At 42.9% G+C, this 24,699-nt stretch overlaps 1 protein-coding gene across 4 annotated transcripts in view; it reads right to left on the reverse strand.

The window, feature by feature from the left end:
• Positions 1-24,699, reverse strand: part of atp8a2 (ATPase phospholipid transporting 8A2) — a 564,661-nt gene that overhangs the window by 321,682 nt on the left and 218,280 nt on the right. For all 4 annotated transcript variants that reach the window (XM_060826104.1, XM_060826105.1, XM_060826106.1 and 1 more), the window contains 3 exons: positions 21,531-21,619; positions 20,323-20,367; positions 7,609-7,681 (listed from right to left, as the gene is read on the reverse strand). In XM_060826104.1, coding sequence (XP_060682087.1) covers positions 7,609-7,681; positions 20,323-20,367; positions 21,531-21,619 — 207 coding nt within the window. The remainder of the gene's footprint in view (positions 1-7,608; positions 7,682-20,322; positions 20,368-21,530; positions 21,620-24,699) is intronic.

Below are 24,699 nucleotides of genomic sequence, written 5' to 3' on the forward strand. Positions count from 1 at the left end.
GGGGAACCTATCAACAAAGACTGCATACTCAAACTACTGGACCTGTGCCTCACAACACACTTCACATTCAACAACCAAAGATATAAACAAATCAACAGCACACCCATGGGCTTACCCACCTCTGGACTCATAGCAGAAGTGGTAATGAAAAGGTTAGAACAAACAGTCATACTGCAAATTCAACCCAAACTCTGGGTCCGATATGTAGATGATACCTTTGTAATCATTAAAAATACAGAAATAGAGAACACACACCGGATCATCAACGCCACACTCACAGGAATCCGATTCACTAGAGAGGAAGAAAAGGACAACCAACTCCCATTCCTAGATGTGATGGTACAGAGAACACCGAACGGAGATTTCACCGCAAAGGTATACAGGAAAGCAACACACACAGACCAAGTCCTAAACTAGGAAAGCAACCACCTCAACACACACAAAAGAAGTTACATCAAGACACTGTTCAAAAGGGCCACAACACACTGCAGCACACCAGAACTGCAAAAAGAGGAAGAACACCTATACAATGTATTCGCCAAAAACAGATACCCCCGCAATTTCATCAACAGATGCCTAAGGGAAAGACAACGGAAAAAGGACATGCTACAACCCAAAGGACTAGCCACACTACCATACATCAAAAACATTTCTGAACTGTCAGCCAGACTACTACGACCACTAGGACACATAACAGTACACAAACCAACAGCCACTCTCAGGCAACACCTCACCAGAACGAAGGACCCGATACCCAGCATGAGCAAAACCAATATAGTGTACAAAATACCATGCAAGGACTGCACAAAACACTACATAGGACAAACAGGAAGACAGCTAACGATCCGCATCCACGAACACCAACTAGCCACGAAACGACATGACCAGCTATCCTTAGTAGCCACACACTGATGACAAGCAACATGAGTTTGACTGGGACAACACTATTATTATAGGACAAGCCAAACAGAGAACAGCCAGGGAATTCCTCGAGGCATGGCACTCATCCACAGATTCAATCAATAAGCACATCAACCTGGACCCAATATACCGGCCACTGCAGCGGACAGCTGGAACTGACAACCGGAAGTGACAGATACAAATCACTATAAGTGCCGGAGGAAACATCACAGAAGCGCTTCCCAAGCACTGAGGATGTCACCTCAACAGGGGACGAAATGTCTGCAACACAAATTCCCAGCTCAGCGAACAGAACCACAACATACCTTTTCTATGCATTCTCATCTGTGTGATAGGTTGGCCTGTCCCCTACCTGAAATCTGCGTACAGCCAATTTTTAAACTCTTGCTGTTTGGCAGCTTTCAGCGGGTTGCTGGCCTTCTAAATGATTTGTAGTCACCAAGGTAACACTACTGCATTTACACATTCATTCTTGTACTTCATAGGCATTAGCGCCATGGCCCTAACAGCCTCATCCTGTACATTAAATTATGTTTTTCAGTGGCCTTCCCTGTTCTAATTATAATAGCCACATTTCTTCATTGATTAGCCCCTTCTGGTAACTATTTTACTTTGGAACCCGCTTCTGTCAGTTATCCTTTGACAGTCTCATTTTGATCATCAAAACTAATCTGAATTTCGTAAGGAACTGTCAGTTGTGACAATCTGATGCCCCTTGCTCTGCAACATATGGTCATGAGAGGTCCTTGAGACCAAAAGAGTTAAACTCTTTTCGAATCTGCAAATTTGTAATCCATATCCGGCAACCTTGAACAGTGTAACTAAATAATCTGGCTTCCACATTGTAAAATTATTACTTTTCCTTCTTCAGTCACTAACTTTTCCACTTCAAACCCCACTTTGCCAAATGCACATTTGCTTGTTTTGTTGCTCAGTCTCTCAACCTTACAATCTAATTTCTACTAAAGCTCTGAAAAAAAAACTATTTCTTAGATGTAGGAAAGTCACTACTATATGTTGTTCAGCAAATATAACATAGTTGATTAAATCAACATTTGCAGGATGTATAGAAAAGTAAAGCATATCCTATAAGTGCAAATGAACACCAGCATTACTTTCCTAATTTTGCATTTATTGTGACAGAAATGACAAGGAGAAAGTAGTAGCATTTCAACAATAACAACTTATGGCTGACTTTTGTAAAACACAGCTTCAACTGCAGTAGGTTTTAATAAATGTGTGGAAATACAAAACTGAATCAGTTACTTCTCGCAGAAACACACTTCGAGCTATTCTGTTAAATCTTGCAAACTCAAACAAGATCTGAGGGGAAAAAAGCTTTAACTTCATGTACACATAATTATGGCACAAGAGAGTATGACATTACCAGCTTGGATTTCTACAATCAACCGCATCGTAGTGCAGAATCTGTAGTCTCTGTTTGAATTCTCTAGCCAAGTGGTAAATTAAACCCGATTGATTTAACAACTTCCTTGTATCTCATTCATCTTTAAATTTATGTTTCACATCACAGTGATAGAATATTATTTATAGTCAATGTTATTTACACCTTTGGCATGTTTCTTTGTGATATTTTCAGCCAGTCCCAAGATAGTGCAGATGTTGAACAACTGTAATGTTACTATGAAGCATAATATATTCCACTGTAGCCACTGGATAGCTAGCAAGGCTCAATCAGGAAATTTAGCACAGACATTTTTCAGTGATAAAGGAAAATGTTTACGCGAGGTATGTTCATTACATAAGCACATCAAACTTGAATTAAAAGCAAGCTGACCGTGAAGTATAAAAAGCAATGTAAAAGAGAGCTTGAGTAATAATTCTTATACAAGGTTTAAGGTTAGTAGGGGAAGATTTAAAAGGGAACTAAAGGGTAACTTTTTTTTACGCAGAGGGTGGTGTCTATATTGAATAAACTGCCAGAGGAAGTGACGGAGGCTCGTTACTATTGCAACATTTAAAAGACATCTGGATAGGTATACGAATATGAAAGGGTTAGAAGAATATGGACCAAAAATATTGGCAAATGGGACTAGATTAATTTAGGATACCTGGACAACATGAATGAGTTGGATCAAATGGTCTGTTTCCATACTGTACAGCTCTATGGGTCTCGAACTGACTGTGACTGTAAGGCATTATTTACTGTACTGAACAAAATATTCATTTGAAAAGCCTATGTAAACTTTGCAATGATTAAAGGCAGGTTTTTATTGAATATAGGCCCTACTATCCCACTGCAGCACAGTCTTCCAATTTCATGCAATGCAACTACAGTTGCTTTAAGTCAGGATGTTAATAATTTTATAGCACAGTGAAAACATTCTAACTTCTGGTTGACCACACAACGGAGCACAGTGTGCTCATTAAGACCAATATGTTGTGTCAGGGAAGGACAGTTTGTTCCTGCAGCATCCATTGAATTGAGCAAGCAAACCTATACATCTCCATGTAATACCGAAGGTGCATTTTATTTTAAATTATTCTTAGCTAAAAATCACACAACACCAGATTATAGTCCAACAGGTTTATTTGGAAGCACTAGCTTTTGGAGCGCTGCTCCTTCATCAGCTAACTGTGGAGCAGGTCCATAAGACACACAGTTTATAGCAAAAAATTACAGTACCATGCAACTGAAATGATATATTGAACAAACCTAGACTGTTGTTAAGTCTTTCATCTTTGAGAATGGGTTGCAGGCTTCAGTTCATTAATATGTACATCCCAGTCTTTGTTTCAGCCACCTTCTCAAGAAAACTTAAGGTTTTATAACAAAAGGCATCTCAGCTCAGACAATGAATTAAAGGTGTGAGTTTAGAGTTTGTATCCCCATCTTGAATCAGACTGATTCTATTTCCAAAGTGGAATTTATAAACTATTGCATGGTTGACTGCCTGCAGATTGTGCATCTTTTGAGCAAAATAGAATGTATCTGCAAAATATAATTCTGCATATACAAATTCACCCCATAGACTTGTATGTCTGTGCATGCGTGCGTGTTTAAGAGAGAGCGAGCTTGAGTGTCTGCATGTGAGTGTGAGTGCAAGCGCATATCAGAGAGTGTGTGTTTGTGTACATATATTTAGTAAAGTGTGTAAGAGAGTATGATGGAGTATAAGCCTGTGAGGATTGTGTGCATGGGTGCAGTGTGGAGGGTGTATGTGTGTGTATGACAGAGGGTGTGCATGAGTGTGAGAGTATGTAAGTGCGTGTGTATGTATGAAAGAGATAGTGCATAGGATAGTGGGGTCACCTGTCGTGTGACATGAACCCAAGGTCCTGGCTGAGGCCATTCTCATGGGTGCTGAACTTGGTTATCAGTGTCTGCTCGGCCACTCTGCATTGTTGCGTATCCCGAAGTCTGCCTTAGCCGGGGAACACTTCAGCGGTCTAGGACATTCTGCCTTGGATCTTCAGTTGATCATCCTCCAAGGCGGACTTCAGGATTCGCAACAATGCAGCGCAGCCAAGCAGAGGCTGATAGCTAGGTTCAGCACCCATGAGAATGGCCTCAACTGGGACCTTGGGTTCATGTCACACCAGAGGTGACTGCACTACACAAACACATTCATTCAGACTCTCTCATACACACACACTCTCTCATACACACAAACATATACCCCCCACACTCTCACCCATGCACACACAATCTCACAGTCTTATATTCCATTACACTCACACACACACTTTACCAAGGATACACACAAACAAACACACACTCTCGCTCTCATGCGTGCAGACACACATATATGTCTATGGGGTGAATTTGCATTTGCAGAATTAAATTTGTAGATACATTCTATTTTGCTCAAAAGGCGCACAATCTGCAGCCAGTCAATCCATGTAATATTTTAGAAATTCCACTTTGGAAATAGAAGCAGTCTGACTCAAGATTGGAATACAGACAGATTCTAACAGTTTTAATGCATTGTCTGAGCTGAGATGTCACCTTGTTTTTATAAACCCTAAGCTATCTCGATAATGTGACTTAAAAGAAGTTCTGGGATTTATGTATTAATGAATTGAAACCTGCAACCCATTCTAAAAGATTAAAGACTTGACAACAACCTAGTTTTGTTCAACACATCATTTCAGTTGCACAACACTGTAATCTTTTGCCATCACTTCTGTGTCTTTTGGTCCTGCTCCACAGCTACCTGGTGAATGAGCAGCGCTCCAAATGCTAGTGCTTCCAAATACAGTAAACCTGTTGGACTATAACCTGATGCTGTGTGATTTTTAACTTTGTCTGCCTCCATCCAACACTGGCTCCCCTGCATCAGATTATTCTTGTACACCATCTAGTGGTTAATTTGGGAACAATCAAGCTGGAGTCTAAGTGCAGAAAGGAATGGTGCATGTCATTAAAGGCAACACAAATAAAAGGATTTACAAATATAGGAAAAACACAAAGTAGTGGAAACATCAACTTGAAAGACAAAAAAAAAATGTACACTACATATAAAAACACCCACAGAATGATAGCGATTTTTCGAAAGTATTATCAAAGCTTCATATTCAAATTTTATGTACACTTGAATTTAAAGGGTCATAGAAGGAGTTGGATATTCTTAAAAATTTCAATGCAAAGATAATGGAACTTGTTCAAACAACACTTTCTTGCTAACTACATGATTTCACTTTGACTTGTTTTCTTGAACTCCGTTCGGGGATGACTTGGAGATGCTAGTGTTGGACTGGGATGTACAAAGTTAAAAATCACAAAACAGGTCTATTTGGAAACACTAGCTTTCGGAGCACTGCTCCTTCATCAGGTGATTGTGGAGTATAACATCATAAGACGCAAAATTTATAGCAATAAGTTTACAATGCGATTTAACTGAAATTTGTACTTGCAGAATGATGTGGGAGATTAGAAATGTTGTTTTTGCAGGTGGGGGAGGGTGTGTAGTGAGCGGAAGGGAAGGGGAATATTATATAAATGGTCACAGAATTCTCGTAGCATGGAGCATACTTAAGGCTAAGACTTTAATGAATATAGAGGGTCTTTGAAAGAAAATAGTTTTAAGCTCGGAAATAACTATGAAGGGTTGTAGCTGACCACAAAAAGAAGCAGCAAGGTGCATTTGACAATAAAGCTTATAGTATGATAAGAGAAACTGGATAAAAGAACAATCTGTAACAAACAAGGAACAAAGAATGCAGGCAAGGACAGCAGGATGGCCAGATAAGAAAATAACTAACAAGTGAGGTAATCGGCTTATGATACGATGGGAAAAGGGAGGCGTGCTTCTGCAACTTGTAAACTAAATAAGAATGCTAATATGCTCCGTTTTCGCGTGCATTTCTGCTTGATTGAAGAAGCGTCCGGTTCTTGCAAGGCTATAATAAATTGTTCTTGTTTCCAAGGCTCTGTCTCAGACTGATTGATTTGTGAGTGTGTTCTGTTTCTCACAAGTACATTTTACTTTGCTCAAAACCTGTATGAATCCATGTAAGGTTCTGTAAATACATTTTTTAGATTAGAATCAGTCTGACCATTGCGGCACAGACAGTCTCACACAGGGCAGCTCACACCTTAAATGTATTATCTGGGCCAACGTGACACCAACTGCTAATGTTCACTTGAGAATGTAACTTTTAAAAAAGTTTTGTGATTTACTTATGAAAGAACTGAAACCAACATGGTCATTCTAAAAGATGAGAGACTTAACAAACAATCCAGGTCTTTTTCAATATATAATTTCAGTTATATCGCACTGTAAACTTTTGCTATAAATTCTGTGTCTTACGGTCTTATACTCCACAACCGCCTGATGAAGGAGCAGCGCACTGAAAGCTGGAGCTGCCAAATAAAGCTGTTGGACTATAACCCGGTGTTGTGTGATTTTTAACTCACTTCAGGGAAAATACATGACTGCTTTTATGATTGAGTTCAGAGCTGTTCTGTTTGCAGGCTTGGAACCTTTTTGGATATGGGGGGGCAAAAGTTTACTGAATGAAAGCTTCTTAGCACAATTCTCCCGTTATTGGAAAAGTACCCTAAGGATGGATGCAGTGTGGTGCCTGGAGCCGAAGTCCGTTTGGTCTCAAATGAAAAGCCTCAGAAGGATTTTTCGATATTTCCTGACAGACTGCGTCTGCTTAGGACCTAAGTGATAAATACATGCATTGAGTGATGTTCATCTTTGTGGGCTAAAACATCAGACTGCCAGTCAACTGAACATTTCAAACCTTTTTGCTTTTGGCCTTCAAGAGCTATGAATTACTGGCCAAAATGGGTATTTCTCCCCTGAAGTGAATCTCTGCAGAAAGAATCCATTTTTGCTTTCTTTTACCTAGTGAGTGCTCATATTTGTTTTCTAACATATGGGAGTATTGGAAATTGAAAAAGACAGTGTTATCTCCCGTCTTGGTTATAACAAGACAAAATTCTTATTTTCATCTGCACAGAATGCAATACATGTCAAACACCAGAAATTCAAAATGAAAATTATGCTGCTCCGCTCAGAAACTTAGCTGGTGTCTCTGCCCTTTTAGGACAATGAATTATTTATTAATCCAATCACATTAATGCAGTTTGAAATAATTTCTTAGAATTATAATAAGGAGTCTGCAATCTCAAGTCTTTATCATATTTAGTTTCTAAACAAATAAATTATAATTATACCTGAAAACATAAGACCATTTAGTTGAAAGACTTACATGCTCACTAAGGATGTTGTCTAACAATGTTGGATCATCAAATTCCAAAGAATCCTTGGAGAAAGCAAAATGTCTGCAAAATGACAAATGATAAATAAAATCAACTCACCAAATAATCTTTTTCTCGCATGACAAATATTTCACAATCCAATACTTTTCATTCCTTCCCACAATTTAATTTTCATAGTGAAGAAAATAAGGTGAAAATTAATCAAAATGACCTAAAAAAAAGAAAGAGTCAGAAATGACTGTTTGAATTAGAGCATCTGGAGAGGAATACAAATTCGTTGCTGGGGAGGTGGTGTGTGCATGCTAAGCTTGCTCCAGGCCAATGCTGAGTAGACTGGACTGGGAGTGTTCTGCAGTGACCAGCCTTCTAGCATATAATTCAGTGAATCACCAAGTTTCTTTGGAAGCCTTTTTTTTGAAGGAAACAAGTTGGGTGAATAATTATGGTCTGAATTAGCAAAACAAATCTTTTACGCCAACAGTTTAAATAAACTCAAGCTTAACAACCACTTAACACAGCATTTTTATTTATCTCTTTGTAAAAAGCCAAGTATAACAGATGCTGGAAATCTGAAATTTACAAAAACAGATGCTGGTAATACTCATCTGATCTGACAGTATATTTGGAGGGGAAAGAGTTCATTTTTCAAGTGTATGCATTCTGATAAAAGATCTCAGATTTGCAACATTAAATTCTGCTATTGTATCTACAGGGATAATCTGAGCTGCTGAGTATATCCAGCATGTTTTTGTTTTCATTGCTTACTTATTTGATTACTCTCATTTCTTCATTCATTTTTACTTTCTGTTTGGCTTACTTTTAGTTCACTTAAGTAACAGCAATGGTTTTACTTCAAAATAATTCAATGAGAAAACTGCAAAAAGCAGCAAACAACGTTTTATTTAATAAGATTGTCAACTGTGTAAAGCTAAAGCATTCTTGTCTAAAGAATGTCAACTGTGTATCCAAGCTTTGTTGAGTATTATGCTCCTTCCATAATTAAATGCATGAATCCCCTATTCAGATGAAGAGCTTCATCTGACAGTTTTGAGATTAATAATGGAATAAAACATGTACCTTAAACTTCCTCCCCAAAGGCATTGTGGATCTTTCTCCATGAGATGGACTGCAGCGGTTTAAGAAGGCAGTTTACTCTTTCTCAAGGGAAGTAAGGGATGGGCAATAAATGCTACACCTACATATCCCTTAAATGAGTTTAAAGAGAAACTCACTACATGCATTGGAATGCAACAACCAGCTTTGACCAACTGACTAACAGAGATAACAAAGTGTCTCTCACGAAGACATGGTGGCAGAGTGGTAATGTCAACGGACCATTGATCAGCTTTAGTTTCAAGGTTTATTGCCTCTCTTAAGTGGCTTCTTCAGCAGCATGGTCTCATCTAATCTCCCACCTCCCCGCCTGATGTCCTGAGGCTGCATTTGCACCATTTTTTGCTGATAGAAGGATGCCAAACCAATGCATTGTATAAAAATTCCATTACACAATCCTCAACAGAAATAAATTCCATTGAGAAACAAACACTTCACAAAAAGAATGAACATGATGCATTACAGGAGGCAAAGGTCTAGTGAAAATTTCACTGAGCTGATGATCCAGAGTCATGTACTTTTCAGTAAAAATATGGAATTAAAAGAATTAATGATGATCTACACTTGACTTCAGACCTACAGCAATGTGATTAATTCTTAACTGCCTCCTCAAATGGCATAACAAGACATTCAGTAGCATCAACTGTTATGAAGGCAAAAAGGAATGAAACGAAACAACCACCTGGCATCCACCATGGCACCAGAAATGATGTACCAACTCCTTCTTGCTAACATCTGGGGACTAGTGCCAAAATTGGAGAGCTATCTCAGACTAGTCAATACACAGCCTGACAAAGCTATACTGTGACTGTGGTATGCCCAGAGCAGGGACTCCAGGCGGCAGTGTCAGCAGACCCGGGCACACTCAGTCTCAAGGAAGCCCAGTGGGATGGACTCAATGAACTCCCAGCTTCAAGTTGAAGCCCAGAGCAGAGTCCCTGCTTTAGAAATATTGCAAAGCCGAACTTTTATCTGTATTTATTTATTTTTCTAATATATACATCAAATTTTGTACCTAGCTTTATAAGGACTGCAATGCTGACTTTTTAACTTTTTTTTCTATTTTCTTACTTTCTTACTAAGATTTTGTATCTAGGTATTGTACCTAAGATGGCACTAGAAATGGCAACTTTTTGCTGTACTCACGTACCCCTGTTCTAATTCTAATTCATGGAATCACACCTTGCATGCAATGTTTCAGACCATTACTATCCCTATGTATGTCCTGTTCCCCAGCAGAGGTGAAGTTTCAGTGGTAATGCTGGAGGAGTCCTCAAAACTGACCCTGGATGCCATGGCATCTCTTTGCATCAGGTCAAATGTGGGCAAGGAAACCTTACTAATACATACTAACCCCCGTTTGCTGATTAATCAGTACTCCTCCATATTAACCACCACTTGAAGGAAACAATGAGGATGGCAGTGCACCACTCCATTCTCTGAGTGGGACTTGAATAACGCAGCACCAATACAAACTGAGCTAGTTGAGTCCTAAAGAACAACAACTGGAGTGGGCCTGTGATAGGTGATATGGTTCTTGTAGAGACAAAGCCCTGATTTCACATTGAGAATACCCTCCATTATGTTGTATAGCACTGCCACTGTGCTAAATGGGTAGACTTTGACTAGATCTACCAGTTCCAGATTGGGCAACTAAAAAATGCTGTGGACTATCAGTAGCCAAATGTTACTCCAACACAGCTTCACAACACCATGGACCTGCATATGCACCAGTTTACCATTGCTAACAAACGAGGTGTCAACCTTGGTTCAATGAAGAATGGTATGTCAGGAACAGCATTAGGCTTAGCTTGCTACAAGTTGCTGAAGCTACAAAAAAGGACAACGTCTTGCCAAACAGCATAAGCAGCAAGTGATAAACAGATCTAAGTATTCCCATAACAAATGGATCAGATTTTAGCGCTACAGTTCTGCCATATCTAGTATTTGGTGGAGGAGGAGGTGGTTTCACAAACATCCCATTTTGAATAACAGGAGAGGCCAGCACATGATTGCAAAAGCTGAAAATGTGTTGCTGGTTAAAGCACAGCAGGTTAGGCAGCATCTCAGGAATAGGGAATTCGACGTTTCGAGCATAAGCCCTTCATCAGGAATGAGAGAGAGTAGCCAAGCAGGCTAAGATAAAAGGTAGGGAGGAGGGACTTGGGGGAGGGGCGATGGAGGTGGGATAGGTGGAAGGAGGTCAAGGTGAGGGTGATAGGCCGGAGTGGGGTGGGGGCGGAGAGGTCAGGAAGGAGATTGCAGGTTAGGAGGGCGGTGCTGAGTTGAGGGAACCGACTGAGACAAGGTGGGGGGAGGGGAAATGAGGAAACTGGAGAAATCTGAATTCATACCTTGTGGTTGGAGGGTTCCCAGGCGGAAGATGAGGTGCTCCTCCTCCAGCCGTCGTGTTGTTATGTTCTGCCAGTGGAGGAGTCCAAGGACCTGCATGTCCTCAGTGGAGTGGGAGGGAGAGTTAAAGTGTTGAGCCACGGGGTGGTTGGGTTGGTTGGTCTGGGCGGCCCAGAGGTGTTCTCTGAAGCGTTCCGCAAGTAAGCGGCCTGTCTCCCCAATATAGAGGAGGCCACATCGGGTGCAGCGGATGCAATAGATGATGTGTGTGGAGGTACAGGTGAACTTGTGGCGGATATGGAAGGATCCCTTGGGGCTTTGGAGGGAAGTGAGTGTGGAGGTGTGGGCGCAAGTTTTACATTTCCTGCGGTTGCAGGGGAAGGTGCCGGGGGTGGAGGTTGGGTTGGTGGGGGGTGTGGATCTGACGGAGTCACGAAGGGAGTGGTCTTTGCGGAACGCTGATAGGGGAGGGGAGGGCAATATATCCTTGGTGGTGGGGTCCGTTTGGAGGTGGCGGAAATGACGGCGGATGATACGTTGTATGCGGAGGTTGGTGGGGTGGTAGGTGAGAACCAGTGGGGTTCTGTCTTGGTGGCGGTTGGAGGAGCGGGGCACGAGGGCGGAGGAGCGGGAAGTGGAGGAGATGCGGTGGAGGGCATCGTCGATCAAGTCTGGGGGGAATCTGCGGTCCTTGAAGAAGGAGGCCATGTGGGCTGTGCGGTGTTGGAACTGGTCCTCCTGGGAGCAGATGCGGCGGAGACGAAGGAATTGGGAATATGGGATGGAGTTTTTGCAGGGGGCAGGGTGGGAGGAGGTGTAGTCCAGGTAGCTGTGGGAGTCAGTCGGTTTATAGTAGATGTCTGTGTTGAGTCGGTCGCCCGAGATAGAGATGGAAAGGTCTAGGAAGGGGAGGGAGGAGTCTGAGACAGTCCAGGTGAATTTCAGGTCGGGATGGAAGGTGTTAGTAAAGTTGATGAACTGTTCAACCTCCTCGTGGGAGCACGAGGCAGCGCCGATACAGTCATCGATGTAGCGGAGGAAAAGGAGGGGGGTGGTGCCAGTGTAGTTGCGGAAGATAGACTGTTCCACATATCCTACGAAGAGGCAGGCATAGCTGGGGCCCATGCGGGTGCCCATGGCAACTCCTTTAGTTTGGAGGAAGTGGGAGGATTGAAAAGAGAAGTTATTCAGGGTGAGGACCAGTTCAGTCAGTCGAAGGAGGGTGTCAGTGGAAGGGTACTGGTTGGTGCGGCAGAAAGGAAGAAGCGGAGGGCTTTGAGTCCTTCGTGATGGGGGATGGAGGTGTACAGGGACTGGATGTCCATAGTGAAAATAAGGCGTTGGGGACCGGGGAAGCGAAAATCCTGGAGGAGGTGGAGGGCTTGGGTGGTGTCCCGAACGCAGGTGGGGAGTTCTTGGACTAAAGGGGACAGGACTGTGTCGAGGTATTGGGAGATGAGTTCGGTGGGGCAGGAGCAGGCTGAGACAATGGGTCGGCCGGGGCAGGCAGGTTTGTGGATTTTGGGCAGGGGGTAGAAACGGGCGGTGCGGGGTTGTGGGACTATGAGGTTGGAGGCGGTGGATGGGAGATCCCCTGAGGTTCATCAACTTTACTAACACTTTCCATCCCGACCTGAAATTCACCTGGACTGTCTCAGACTCCTCCCTCCCCTTCCTAGACCTTTCCATCTCTATCTCGGGCGACCGACTCAACACAGACATCTACTATAAACCGACTGACTCCCACAGCTACCTAGACTACACCTCCTCCCACCCTGCCCCCTGCAAAAACTCCATCCCATATTCCCAATTCCTTCGTCTCCGCCGCATCTGCTCCCAGGAGGACCAGTTCCAACACCGCACAGCCCAGATGGCCTCCTTCTTCAAGGACCGCAGATTCCCCCCAGACGTGATCGACGATGCCCTCCACCGCATCTCCTCCACTTCCCGCTCCTCCGCCCTTGAGCCCCGCTCCTCCACCCGCCACCAAGACAGAACCCCACTGGTTCTCACCTACCACCCCACCAACCTCCGCATACAACGTATCATCCGCCGTCATTTCCGCCACCTCCAAACGGACCCCACCACCAAGGATATATTGCCCTCCCCTCCCCTATCAGCGTTCCGCAAAGACCACTCCCTTCGTGACTCCGTCAGATCCACACCCCCCACCAACCCAACCTCCATCCCCGGCACCTTCCCCTGCAACCGCAGGAAATGTAAAACTTGCGCCCACACCTCCACACTCACTTCCCTCCAAAGCCCCAAGGGATCCTTCCATATCCGCCACAAGTTCACCTGTACCTCCACACACATCATCTATTGCATCCGCTGCACCCGATGTGGCCTCCTCTATATTGGGGAGACAGGCCGCTTACTTGCGGAACGCTTCAGAGAACACCTCTGGGCCGCCCAGACCAACCAACCCAACCACCCCGTGGCTCAACACTTTAACTCTCCCTCCCACTCCACTGAGGACATGCAGGTCCTTGGACTCCTCCACTGGCAGAACATAACAACACGACGGCTGGAGGAGGAGCACCTCATCTTCCGCCTGGGAACCCTCCAACCACAAGGTATGAATTCAGATTTCTCCAGTTTCCTCATTTCCCCTCCCCCCACCTTGTCTCAGTCGGTTCCCTCAACTCAGCACCGCCCGCCTAACCTGCAATCTCCTTCCTGACCTCTCCGCCCCCACCCCACTCCGGCCTATCACCCTCACCTTGACCTCCTTCCACCTATCCCACCTCCATCGCCCCTCCCCCAAGTCCCTCCTCCCTACCTTTTATCTTAGCCTGCTTGGCTACTCTCTCTCATTCCTGATGAAGGGCTTATGCTCGAAACGTCGAATTCCCTATTCCTGAGATGCTGCCTAACCTGCTGTGCTTTAACCAGCAACACATTTTCAGCTGTGATCTCCAGCATCTGCAGACCTCATTTTTACTCCATGATTGCAAAAGATAAGGCTGAAACATTCACAACAATCTTCATGCTGAATTGCCAAGTGGTTGATCCATTTTGGTCTACTCCAGAGTTTCTCAGCATGACAGATGCCAATCTTTAACCAATTCAACACCCTCAATGTGATATCAAAAAACGGTTGGAGATACTGAATGCTAATAGACTACGGGCCTTCACAATATTCCAGCAAGAGCACTGACATTTTATACACCAGAATTTGCCACATCCACAGCTAAGCTGTTCCAGTAAATCTATAATATTAACATTTACCCAACTTTGTGAAAAACTGCCCAGATATCTAGTTGGGTCCTGTGTACAAAAGCAGGATAAATCCAATTCAATCAATTACTGCCCCATCAGTCTACTCTCAATCATTATGAAAGTGAAGTAAGTGATGCTATTGATTAGCAATAACCTGCTCACTAAGGATCAGTCTGGGTTCCACCAGTGCCATTCACCATGACCTTCTTAACCTCAGGGCAGTTTCCTTGGCCTAACCATTTTCAGTTGCTTCATTGATGACCTTCCTTCCATTGTAAAGTCAGTAATGGGGATGTTCACTGATGACTGCACAATGTACAACACCACTTGAGATGCCGCAGATACTGAAGTAGTCCATGTTTAAAAGCAGCAATGTCCAGGCTTAGACTGATATCAACATCCATGCCAGGTGATGACCATCACTAACAAGAGAGAATCTATCCACTGTCCTTTGACATTGAATGGTAACAACATGCAAAAGGTTACTATTGATTAGAAACTGAACTGGTCCAGCCACATGAATAGTGTGTCTACAAAAGGCAGATCAGAGGCTAAGAAACCTGCAGCAAATAACTCTGCTCCTGCTTCCCCAAAGTCTGTCCATTATCAACAATGCACAAGTCTGGAGTTTGATGGAATACTCTCCATTTTTTTAGATGAGTGCAACTCCAATTACATTCAAAATGCTCATCACTATCTGGACATGCAGTCTATTTGGTTTGTTATGACATGGGGTAAACACTCCTGCTTAATTTAAAGTTGCAACACACACTGAAAATTCGAGAGGCCAAGAACTAAGTAAAAATTAACACCTTTATTTCTTAAAGTATAATAGAGAATAATTAACTAACAACTATTTACAACTCATTCCTCTAACCAAACTTTTACTTTCCCTTTTATAATACTAGTCTGATAAAACCCCCGATTTAGATTTACAAATCTAAACTTCTTATCTCAGAGCCAGACAGCCTTCGATTCTTCTCAGTACTCCTGTCCTCTTTTCTTCTTCTCAGGGATTCTGTTTCACAGATTACTGATCAATAAAGGGATCTTTAAGAGAGCTATTCTCTGGTCAGTTTGCAGATGTCACTGGCTTGGAAGTTCTCCTCCCAACTGTTTAATTTTCCACAGTCTTATATCCCCAAAGCTTCGGATTGTGTCATTGGCTTTTAAGATCATAAATATACTAAATTTAAACTGGATTGGAGTTTGGCACTTTTTTTTGGGGGGGGGCATATTTAAATTAATTGGCCTAATTCAAATCTGTTTTTGTCTTCAAGCAACCAGCTACCCTAGCTTCCCCAGTAGCTGGACCACATGTTACATTGTATCTTATTCAGAACAGTTGGTACTGTCACTGCTAGCTTTTAACTCTCTTCAAGATATAATGTACCCACATCTTCATAACACATTAAATGATAGTGGAGTGGTGACAATCACTCTACCATCATTGCGAAGTGCAGATGCTGGGGATCAGAGCTTAAAAATGTGTTGCTGGAAAAGTGCAGCAGGTCAGGCAGCATCAAAGGAGAAGGAGAATCGACGTTTCGGGCATAAGCCCTTTTTCAGGAATGAGGAGGGTGTGCCAAGCAGGCTAACATAAAAGGTAGGGAGGAGGGACTTGGGGGAGGGGCGTTGGGAATGCGATAGGTGGAAGGAGGTTAAGGTGAGGGTGATAGGCCGGAGAGTGGGTGGGGGCGGAGAGATCGGGAAGATGATTGCAGGTCAAGAAGGCAGTACTGAATCTGTGGGTTGGGACTGAGAAAAAGTGGGGGGAGGGGAAATGAGGAAGCTGGAGAAATCTGCATTCATCCGTTGTGGTTGGAGGGTTCCTGGGCGGAAGATGAGTCGCTCTTCCTCCAGGCGTCATGTTGCCATGGTCTGGCGATGGAGGAGGCCAAGGACCTGCATGTCCTTGGCGGAGTGGGAGGGGGGGTTAAAGTGTTCAGCCATGGGGCGGTTGGGTTGGTTGGTGTGGGTATCCCAGAGGTGTTCTCTGAAACGTTCCGCAAGCAGGCGGCCCGTCTCCCCAATATAGAGGAGGCCACATCGGGTGCAGCGGATGCAGTAAATGATGTGTGTGGAGGTGCATGAGAATTTCTGACGGATATTGAAGGATCTCTTGGGGCCTTGGAGAGTAGTGAAGGGAGAGGTGTGGGCGCAAGATTTGCATTTTTTGCGGTTGCAGGGGAAGGTGCCGGGAGTGGAGGTTGGGTTGGTGGGGGGTGTGGATCTGACAAGGGAGTCGTGGAGGGTGTGGTCTTTCCGGAATGCTGATAGGGGTGGGGAGGGAAATATATCCCTGGTGATGGGGCCCATTTGGAGCTGGCGGAAATGACAAAGCATGAACCGATGTATCTGGAGGTTGGTGGGGTGGTAGGTGAGGACTAGTGGGGTTCTGTCCTGGTGGCGATTGGAGGGGTGGCTTCAAGGGCGGAGGAGCGGGAAGTGGAGGAGATGCGGTGGAGAGCATCATCAACCATGTCTGAGGGGAAATTGCGGTCTTTGAAGGAGGCGGCCATCTGGGTTGTTCAGTATTGGAATTGGTCCTCCTGGGAGCAGATGCGGCGAAGGCAAAGGAATTGGGAATATGGGATGGCGTTTTTACAGGGGGCAGGGTGGGAAGAGGTGCAATCTAGGTAGCTGTGGGAGTCAGTCGGTTTGGCACGGGGATTGGCATGGGGGCGGAGACACTTCTTCCAAACCAAAGGAGTAGCCATGGGCACCTGCATGGGCTCTAGCTATGCCTGCCTCTTCGTTGGATATGTGGAACAGTCCATCTTCCGCAGCTACACTGGCACTACCCCCCACCTTTTCCTCCACTACATTGATGACTGTATCGGCGCTACCTCGTGCTCCCACGAGGAGGTTGAACAGTTCATCCACTTTACTAACACCTTCCTCTCTGACCTCAAATTTACCTGGACCATCTCAGACTCCTCTCTCCCCTTCTTAGACCTCTCCATCTCTATCTCAGACGACCGACTCAACACGGACGTATACTATAAACCGACTGACTCCCACAGCTACCTAGACTACACCTCTTCCCACTCTGCCCACTGTAAAAACGCCATCCCATGTTCCCAATTCCTTCGCCTTCGCCGCATCTGCTCCCAGGAGGACCAATTCCAATATCGAACAACCCAGATGGCCTCCTTCTTCAAAGACCGCAATTTCCCCTCAGACATGGCTGACGATGCTCTCCACCACATCTCCTCCACTTCCTGCTTGTCCACCCTTGAACCCCGCCCCTCCAATCGCCACCAAGACAGATCCCATTAGTCCTCATCTACCACCCCACCAACCTCCAGATACATCGGATCATCCTTCGTCATTTCCGCCACCTCCAAACAGACCCCACCACCAAGGATATATTTCCCTCCCCACCCCTATCAGCGTTCCGGAAAGACCACTCCCTCCGTGACTCCCTTGTCAGATCCACACCCCCCACTAACCCAACCTCCACTCCCGGCATCTTCCCCTGCAACCGCAAAAAATGCAAAACTTGCGCCCACACCTCCCCCCTCACTTCCCTCCAAGGTCCCAAGAGATCCTTCAATATCCGTCAGAAATTCACCTGCACCTTCACACACATCATTTACTGCATCCGCTGCACCCAATGTGGCCTCCTATACATTGGGGAGACAGGCCGCCTACTTGTGAAACGTTTCAGAGAACATCTCTGGGACACCCGCACCAACCAACCCAACCGCCCCATGGCTGAACACTTGACTCCCCCTCCCACTCCGCCAAGGACATGCAGGTCCTTGGACTCCTCCATCGCCAGACCATAGCAACACGACGGTTGGAGGAAGAGCGCCTCATCTTCTGCCTAGGAACCCTCCAATCACAAGGGATGAATGCAGATTTCTCCAGCTTCCTCATTTCCCCTCCCCCCACCTTTTCTCAGTCCCAACCCACAGATTCAGCACCTCCTTTTTGACCTGCAATCTTCTTCCCGATCTCTCCGCCCCCACCCACTCTCCGGCCTATCACCCTCACCTTAACCTCCTTCCACCTATCGCATTCCCAACGCCCCTCCCCCAAGTCCCTCCTCCCTACCTTTTATGTTAGCCTGCTTGGCACACTCTCCTCATTCATGAAGAAAGGCTTATGCCCGAAATGTTGATTCTCCTTCTCCTTTGATGCTGCCTGACCTGCTGCGCTTTTCCAGCACACATTTTTAAACTTTGGCAAGGAGAATAGTGAAGTAAAATATTATTTAAATGAAAAGAGTGATTGCAGAAAACTGTAGTTCACAGGGGTCTGGATGTCCTTGTACACAGATCAGATAAAGTTAGCATGCAGATACTGCAATTAATTAGGAAGGCAAATGGATTACTGAATTTTATTGCAAGGGGGATGAAATGTGAAAATAAGAAAATCTTGCTAGAATTGTATAAGGTACTGATGACACCACACAAAATGTTGTGTACAGTTCTGATCTGCTGACTTAAGGAGGGATACACTTGCGTTGGAGGTATAGATGGTTCATTAGGTTAATTCCTAGGGCAATGGATGTTTTTTTTTTAGACTTACAGTGTGGAAACAGGCCCTTCGGCCCAACAAGTCCACACCGACCCGCCGAAGCGCAACCCACCCATACCCCTACATTTACCCCTTACCTAACACTACGGGCAATTTAGCATGGCCAATTCACCTGACCCGCACATCTTTGTGACTGTGGGAGGAAACCGGAGCACCCGGAGGAAACCCACGCAGACACGGGGAGAACGTGCAAACTCCACACAGTCAGTCGCCTGAGTCGGGAATTGAACCCGGGTCTACAGGCGCTGTGAGGCAGCAGTGCTAACCACTGCTTATAAGAGGTTTTACTCATTGGAAAGGATTGACAAGGCAGAACTAAAAGGATTTTTCTCAATTCCTCAGGAACGTGTAATGAGAAGGGACAATAAGGGATTGCCCATATAAGGGTCATTAAGGGTTGCTCATTTTTGGAAATCTCTACCCAAAATAACAGCAGCGGCTGGGTCAGTAAAAACATGCAAAGCCAAATCAGACAAGACCTTTTATCTATAGGAGTGTCAAGAATTTTGAGAGAGACAAGAAAGGTGAGTGAAGGACAGAATCAGATCAGCTATGATCTCACTGAATGTTAGAGCAGGCATCAGTGGTCAAATGACTGATGCATGCTACTATATCTGAAATATATTTCTCCACCTGTGGAAATTTTGAACTGGCCCATCTTTTTAGAATCAGAGAATTACTCTCAGATGGGATTAAGATAAATTATTCTCTCAGGAAGTTTGTATCATTGCAAACTTTCCATCCCAGTGAGTTTATCAACTGCTATGGAGGTTGTCACTGAATATTCAAAGCGAATAGACAGATTTTCAAACTGAAAGGGAGCCCTTTCTGAAGTGTTTTGGGAACAACCAGGAAAGTAGTCGAGAAGATGATTAGATCACCATTTGAATGGCTAAGCAGGGCACACTACCTACTTATATTCATATTTATAAAGTCGATTGAGGCATGCAAAATGCCATATCAAGCCAGTCTTTACTTTGAAAGTAATCAGAGTCCATATATCAAAGGATAAATAATATTATCACCACAGGGGAGGAATGTTTGGATTTTAGAATAATACTGAGTTCCCAGTTTGACCCACTTAAGGCAGTAAATATTGTTATTTTTTCCAAGAATAAAACATTGATCCAATTTCAATCGTATCATTGTAATCAATAGAAGGGATATACAAATAATCTCTGTCCTTAATATGGATGGAGGAGCAGAAAACATATCTATACTCTTGCATTTTCAGAAGTCTGTTCATCCTTGCAGGTCGAATGTGATTATTACAACTTATTGATGTATTTAACCTCTGATAGTCGTTGATATTTTACAAAGATGCAGTCCTTTAATGTCAAACTTAAAAGCAACTCTATGGTTTACAGCACTTTAAAAATACCTCCTTATCCAAATGTAATTAGTAATATATAATAGATTAATACAAATCCCAAATGAAACTTAGCAGAACATTTATAAAGTTCACTTACCCCAAATCATCAGAAGAGCGTTCGGTATCTGAATCTGGATAATGACTATGAGAAATAAATGAGAATGTTATTGTATGCACGAAACACCAACTCCATAAAATGCAAAGAACTATAATACAGCCACAAAAGACAAAACAGATTTTATCTTAAAACACATCTGTCTTCCAATCTTTCCAAAATCAAGGGCTAATGATAAATTAACAACAGAAGCTATCAATTTACTCTGAAAACTACTTTTCTCATGACAAAAAATATTTCTCTTGCAACATGCAAAGGAAGTAGATACTACAGTGTGAAAATATCAGATTTCAATTTCTCTGTGGCAAGATCATTATTTACTAAAGTGTGTACTACTTCCTGCTTCAATACATAATATATTTGAATATGGCTGAAAGAGACATTTTGTCAAAGCTTTTTATCTTGCACTCATCAGGACAATTTGCAATAAAGTATCAATGTAAAGGGAAAATAAGATTTATACTACTTGAGAGTAGAGTTCTGATTATTTGGCAAATCGACGCTGTATCTTTTATGCTGATATTTCTTGCCAAGTGTCCTAATCATTGCAAGGCAAATGCTTCAGTAAAACGTGTACTATTTTCACAATTCTCAAGAGCTGTACCAAACAAATTGAAGATTTCCTGTGGAACTAACATTTCTACTGCACATTTTTCATTGCACATTTATACATCTCCACCACATCCTACTGAAACCAGGACATGATTAAGTTCAGTTGTCCCAATTCATCCATGAATTTAGATTCATGACAAGTTTAATTTAGTATTTTTAAGAGGGAATATATTTTTCTTTCAATTACACTAATGGTAACAAGCAACATGGATGATGACAACAAGGAAGATGCTGCACACAATACTGGATGGAAAATTGGACCAAACATAAAGAGAGCCCATGCGTTGAGCACATTTCATGGTTGCTAAGAGCTAGTGCTTTCTTTTGCAGTAAACTGGTGAATTGCATGAGCACTTTACATAATTTTGTTCTTTCATTATTGGGAATTTAGTCCCTGGTCATACAGATATTCCAAACCAAACAAAAATCTAACAAGAAGGAGATGTCTACAGTACTCATTTATGCTGAAAATGTGTTGCTGGTTAAAGCACAGCAGGTTAGGCAGCATCCAAGGAACAGGAAATTCGACATTTCGGGCCAGAGCCCTTCATCAGGAATGTACTCATTTATGCCCTTACCCATATGTAATGCCAGCAATGGAACATTTTTTGAACTGCATGATGTTACAGGTTAAGGTGCCAGTTTTGTCTGAAAATATGTACTTGACCTGAAAGGAAAGAGCAAAAAGTTTAAATTTTTCAGAAATCTATATTTGAAATAAAAGAATACAGCATAAAGAACACACCAAGAAATATTGTGCACACATTCTTTGCAGATGCTGACAATCAGTTGATCTTAAATTACTGGTAGATAATCTCAACTGCTGGGTCAGTCCATGGCTGAAGGTAACAGAAAATGGCTTCAGTCAGGTTTGAGGTGACAGAAGAGGGCAGAAGAAATTCGATAACTGAGGCAGTGATTTGCACAGTCAGAATCATAGTCTTTGTACATATGGCAACCAGTTACGATAGTAAAGTGCCTCAGAAAACACACACCATTTAAAGCATCAGGTTATGGCTGAAGTCTACATAATTTATTTGTGCTTTAATTTCCTGTTTAATGACACATTCTCATTTCCAAGCTCATTATTTAATAAGTTTATATAACATCTTGTATTTTAACAGTTAAATCCCAAACTCTAAACAGTTTTAGTCAACAAATGGCAATTTTTCAGGTTCAAGAAAAATAAGATCTAGCTTCTTGGGATTAGGAATTTAGCCACAGATATTAAAAAGGTATTATGGCGCACCTCTGACTGATGATGACTTAGCTGGTTGTTTGACCAACTGACAGTAGTGTCATTGCAATTACTTTAATATTGGTAGCTTGACAGCACTTTGCAGCAGAGGCGGAATCAACAGAATAATACAGACATCTCAGTGGCGTTCCTGATCACTATCCAGTAAATCAAAATAGAAGTAAGCATGTCAGATGAGATCTCCATAGAGTCACAGAATCTGTACAGTGTGGAGCAGGCCATTTGACCCATTGAGTCACACCAACCCTCTGAAGATCATCGCACCCAGACCCACTCCTCTAATCTATCCCTGCATTTCCTGTAAGCTTACATTTCCCATGGCTAAACCGCCTAGCCAACACATCCCAATATACTAAGAGCAATTTAGCATGGCCAATCCAGCTAACCTGCACATCTTTAGACTTGATTAGTCAATAATAATTAGTGAACAGTTATACCCACTCAATTAATTAATGCGGTTGGAAGTATTCTAACAGACATTAAGATCATTATGAAGTCAAATCATCATCATCATTCTTCACTTTGTAGAATGTCAAGGGAAATGATGGTCTAGTGGTATTATCACGTGTCTGTTAATCCAAAGACCCAGATAATGTTCTTGGGACCCAGGTTCAAATCTCAGCATAGCAGATGACAAAATTTGAATGTAGTTAATAAATAATTTAATTAAGCATCTAATATTGACCATGAATCCATTGTCGATTATCAGAAAAATCTACAGAGATCACGAATGGCCTTTAGGGAAGGAAACTGCCAACCTTATCTGATTTCGCCTACATATGACTTCAAACCCACAGCAATGTGGTTGGATCTTAATTGGCCTCTGGGCAATTAGAAATGCGCAATAAATGCTGCCTAGCCAATGATGAATCATGCATGAATGAATAATAAAGATTGCGGATACTGGTGTTGGGATACTAGAATATTTTTCTCCGAAAAGCAGGTTTTTGGAAAGAAGCTTCTTCAAAGTCACATGACTGAAATTGATTTCTTAAGGCTGCTTTATGGTTATCAGGAATTGAGTTTTGATTGGAAAGCGTTTAAATTCCAGTCTGCTTAGAAACAGCAGTTATCCTGTGTAACATATGCTGTTCTGAGAAACCATTACTAAGCGTTCACAGAGAACTAAATTCCTGACCAAGATGTTCTCCTGAAAAGCATCTCAAAGAGTTCTCAAAAATTCCTGAGCAAACTGCATCTGTAAAGATCCCAGAGACTAACACTTGTGTTCGATAACGCCTATCTACCATATAGCAGTCACCAGAATTGATTTTGAAAATGTCTTAAATTTATCTTTTTTAATCTTGCCACCTTTTCTATACCTATTGTGAGGGCATGTGCTTTAGGCTATGTCGAGGAGTAAATATTTGTGTTTGCATGTCTCAAACTGTGTGTTAACTAGCTTCATATCTTTGCTGAATAAAATTTATTTTATAATAAATCAATAATTTTATTGGTTATTAAAGAAGCCTAGTTGATGAATATTTTCATAGTCAACCTAATATAAAGATATCTATTGGCATTTGTTAAATAGATGGAGGCAGAGTTGTAGACGTGATCGATATGGACTTCAGCAAGGCATTTAACGAGGTTCCCTATGGGAGATTGGTTAGCAAGGTTAGATATCATGGAATACTAGGAGAACTAGCCATTTGGATACAGAACTGGCTCAAAGGTAGAAGACAGAGGGTGGTGGTGGAGGGTTGTTTTTCAGATTGGAGATCTGCGACCAGTGGAGTACAACAAGGATCAGTGCTGGGTCCTCTACTTTTCATCATTTATATAAATGATTTGGATGTCAGCATAACACGTTTGTTATTAAGTTTGCAGATGATATCAAAATTGAAGGTGTAGTGGACAGCGAAGAAGGTCACCTCAGATTACAACGGGACCTTGATCAAATGGGCCAGTGGGCCGAGGAACGGCAGATGGAGTTCAATTTAGATAAATGCGAGGTGCTGCATTTTGGGAAAGCAAATCTTAGCAGGACTTATACACTCAATGATAAGGTCCTAGGGAGCGTTGCTAAACAAAGAGACCTTGGAGTGCAGGTTCATAGCTCCTTGAAAGTAGAGTCACAGGTAGATAGAGTATTGAAGAAGGCATTTGGTATTCTTTCCTTTATTGATCACAGTATTGAGGAGAGGTGTTGGCTGTACAGGACATTAGTTAGGCCACTGTGGGAATTTTGCATACAATCGGAAGGATTTTGTGAAACTTGAAAGGGTTCAGAAAATATTTACAAGGATGTCACCAGAGTTGGAGGGTTTGAACTATAGGGAGAGGTTCAATACGGTGGGGCTGTTTTCCCTGGCGCATCGGAGACTGAGGGGTGACCTTATAGAGGTTTACAAAATTATGAGGGACATGGTTAGGATTGACAGACGAAGTCTCTTTCCTGGGGTGGGGGAGTCCAGAACTAGAGGGCATAGGCTTAGGGCGAGAGGGAAAAGATATGAGAGAGACCTAAGGGGCAGCTTTTTCACTCA

This window comes from Hemiscyllium ocellatum, chromosome 6 (genome assembly GCF_020745735.1).
Source record: "Hemiscyllium ocellatum isolate sHemOce1 chromosome 6, sHemOce1.pat.X.cur, whole genome shotgun sequence".
In the NCBI taxonomy this organism is placed as follows: domain Eukaryota; kingdom Metazoa; phylum Chordata; class Chondrichthyes; order Orectolobiformes; family Hemiscylliidae; genus Hemiscyllium; species Hemiscyllium ocellatum.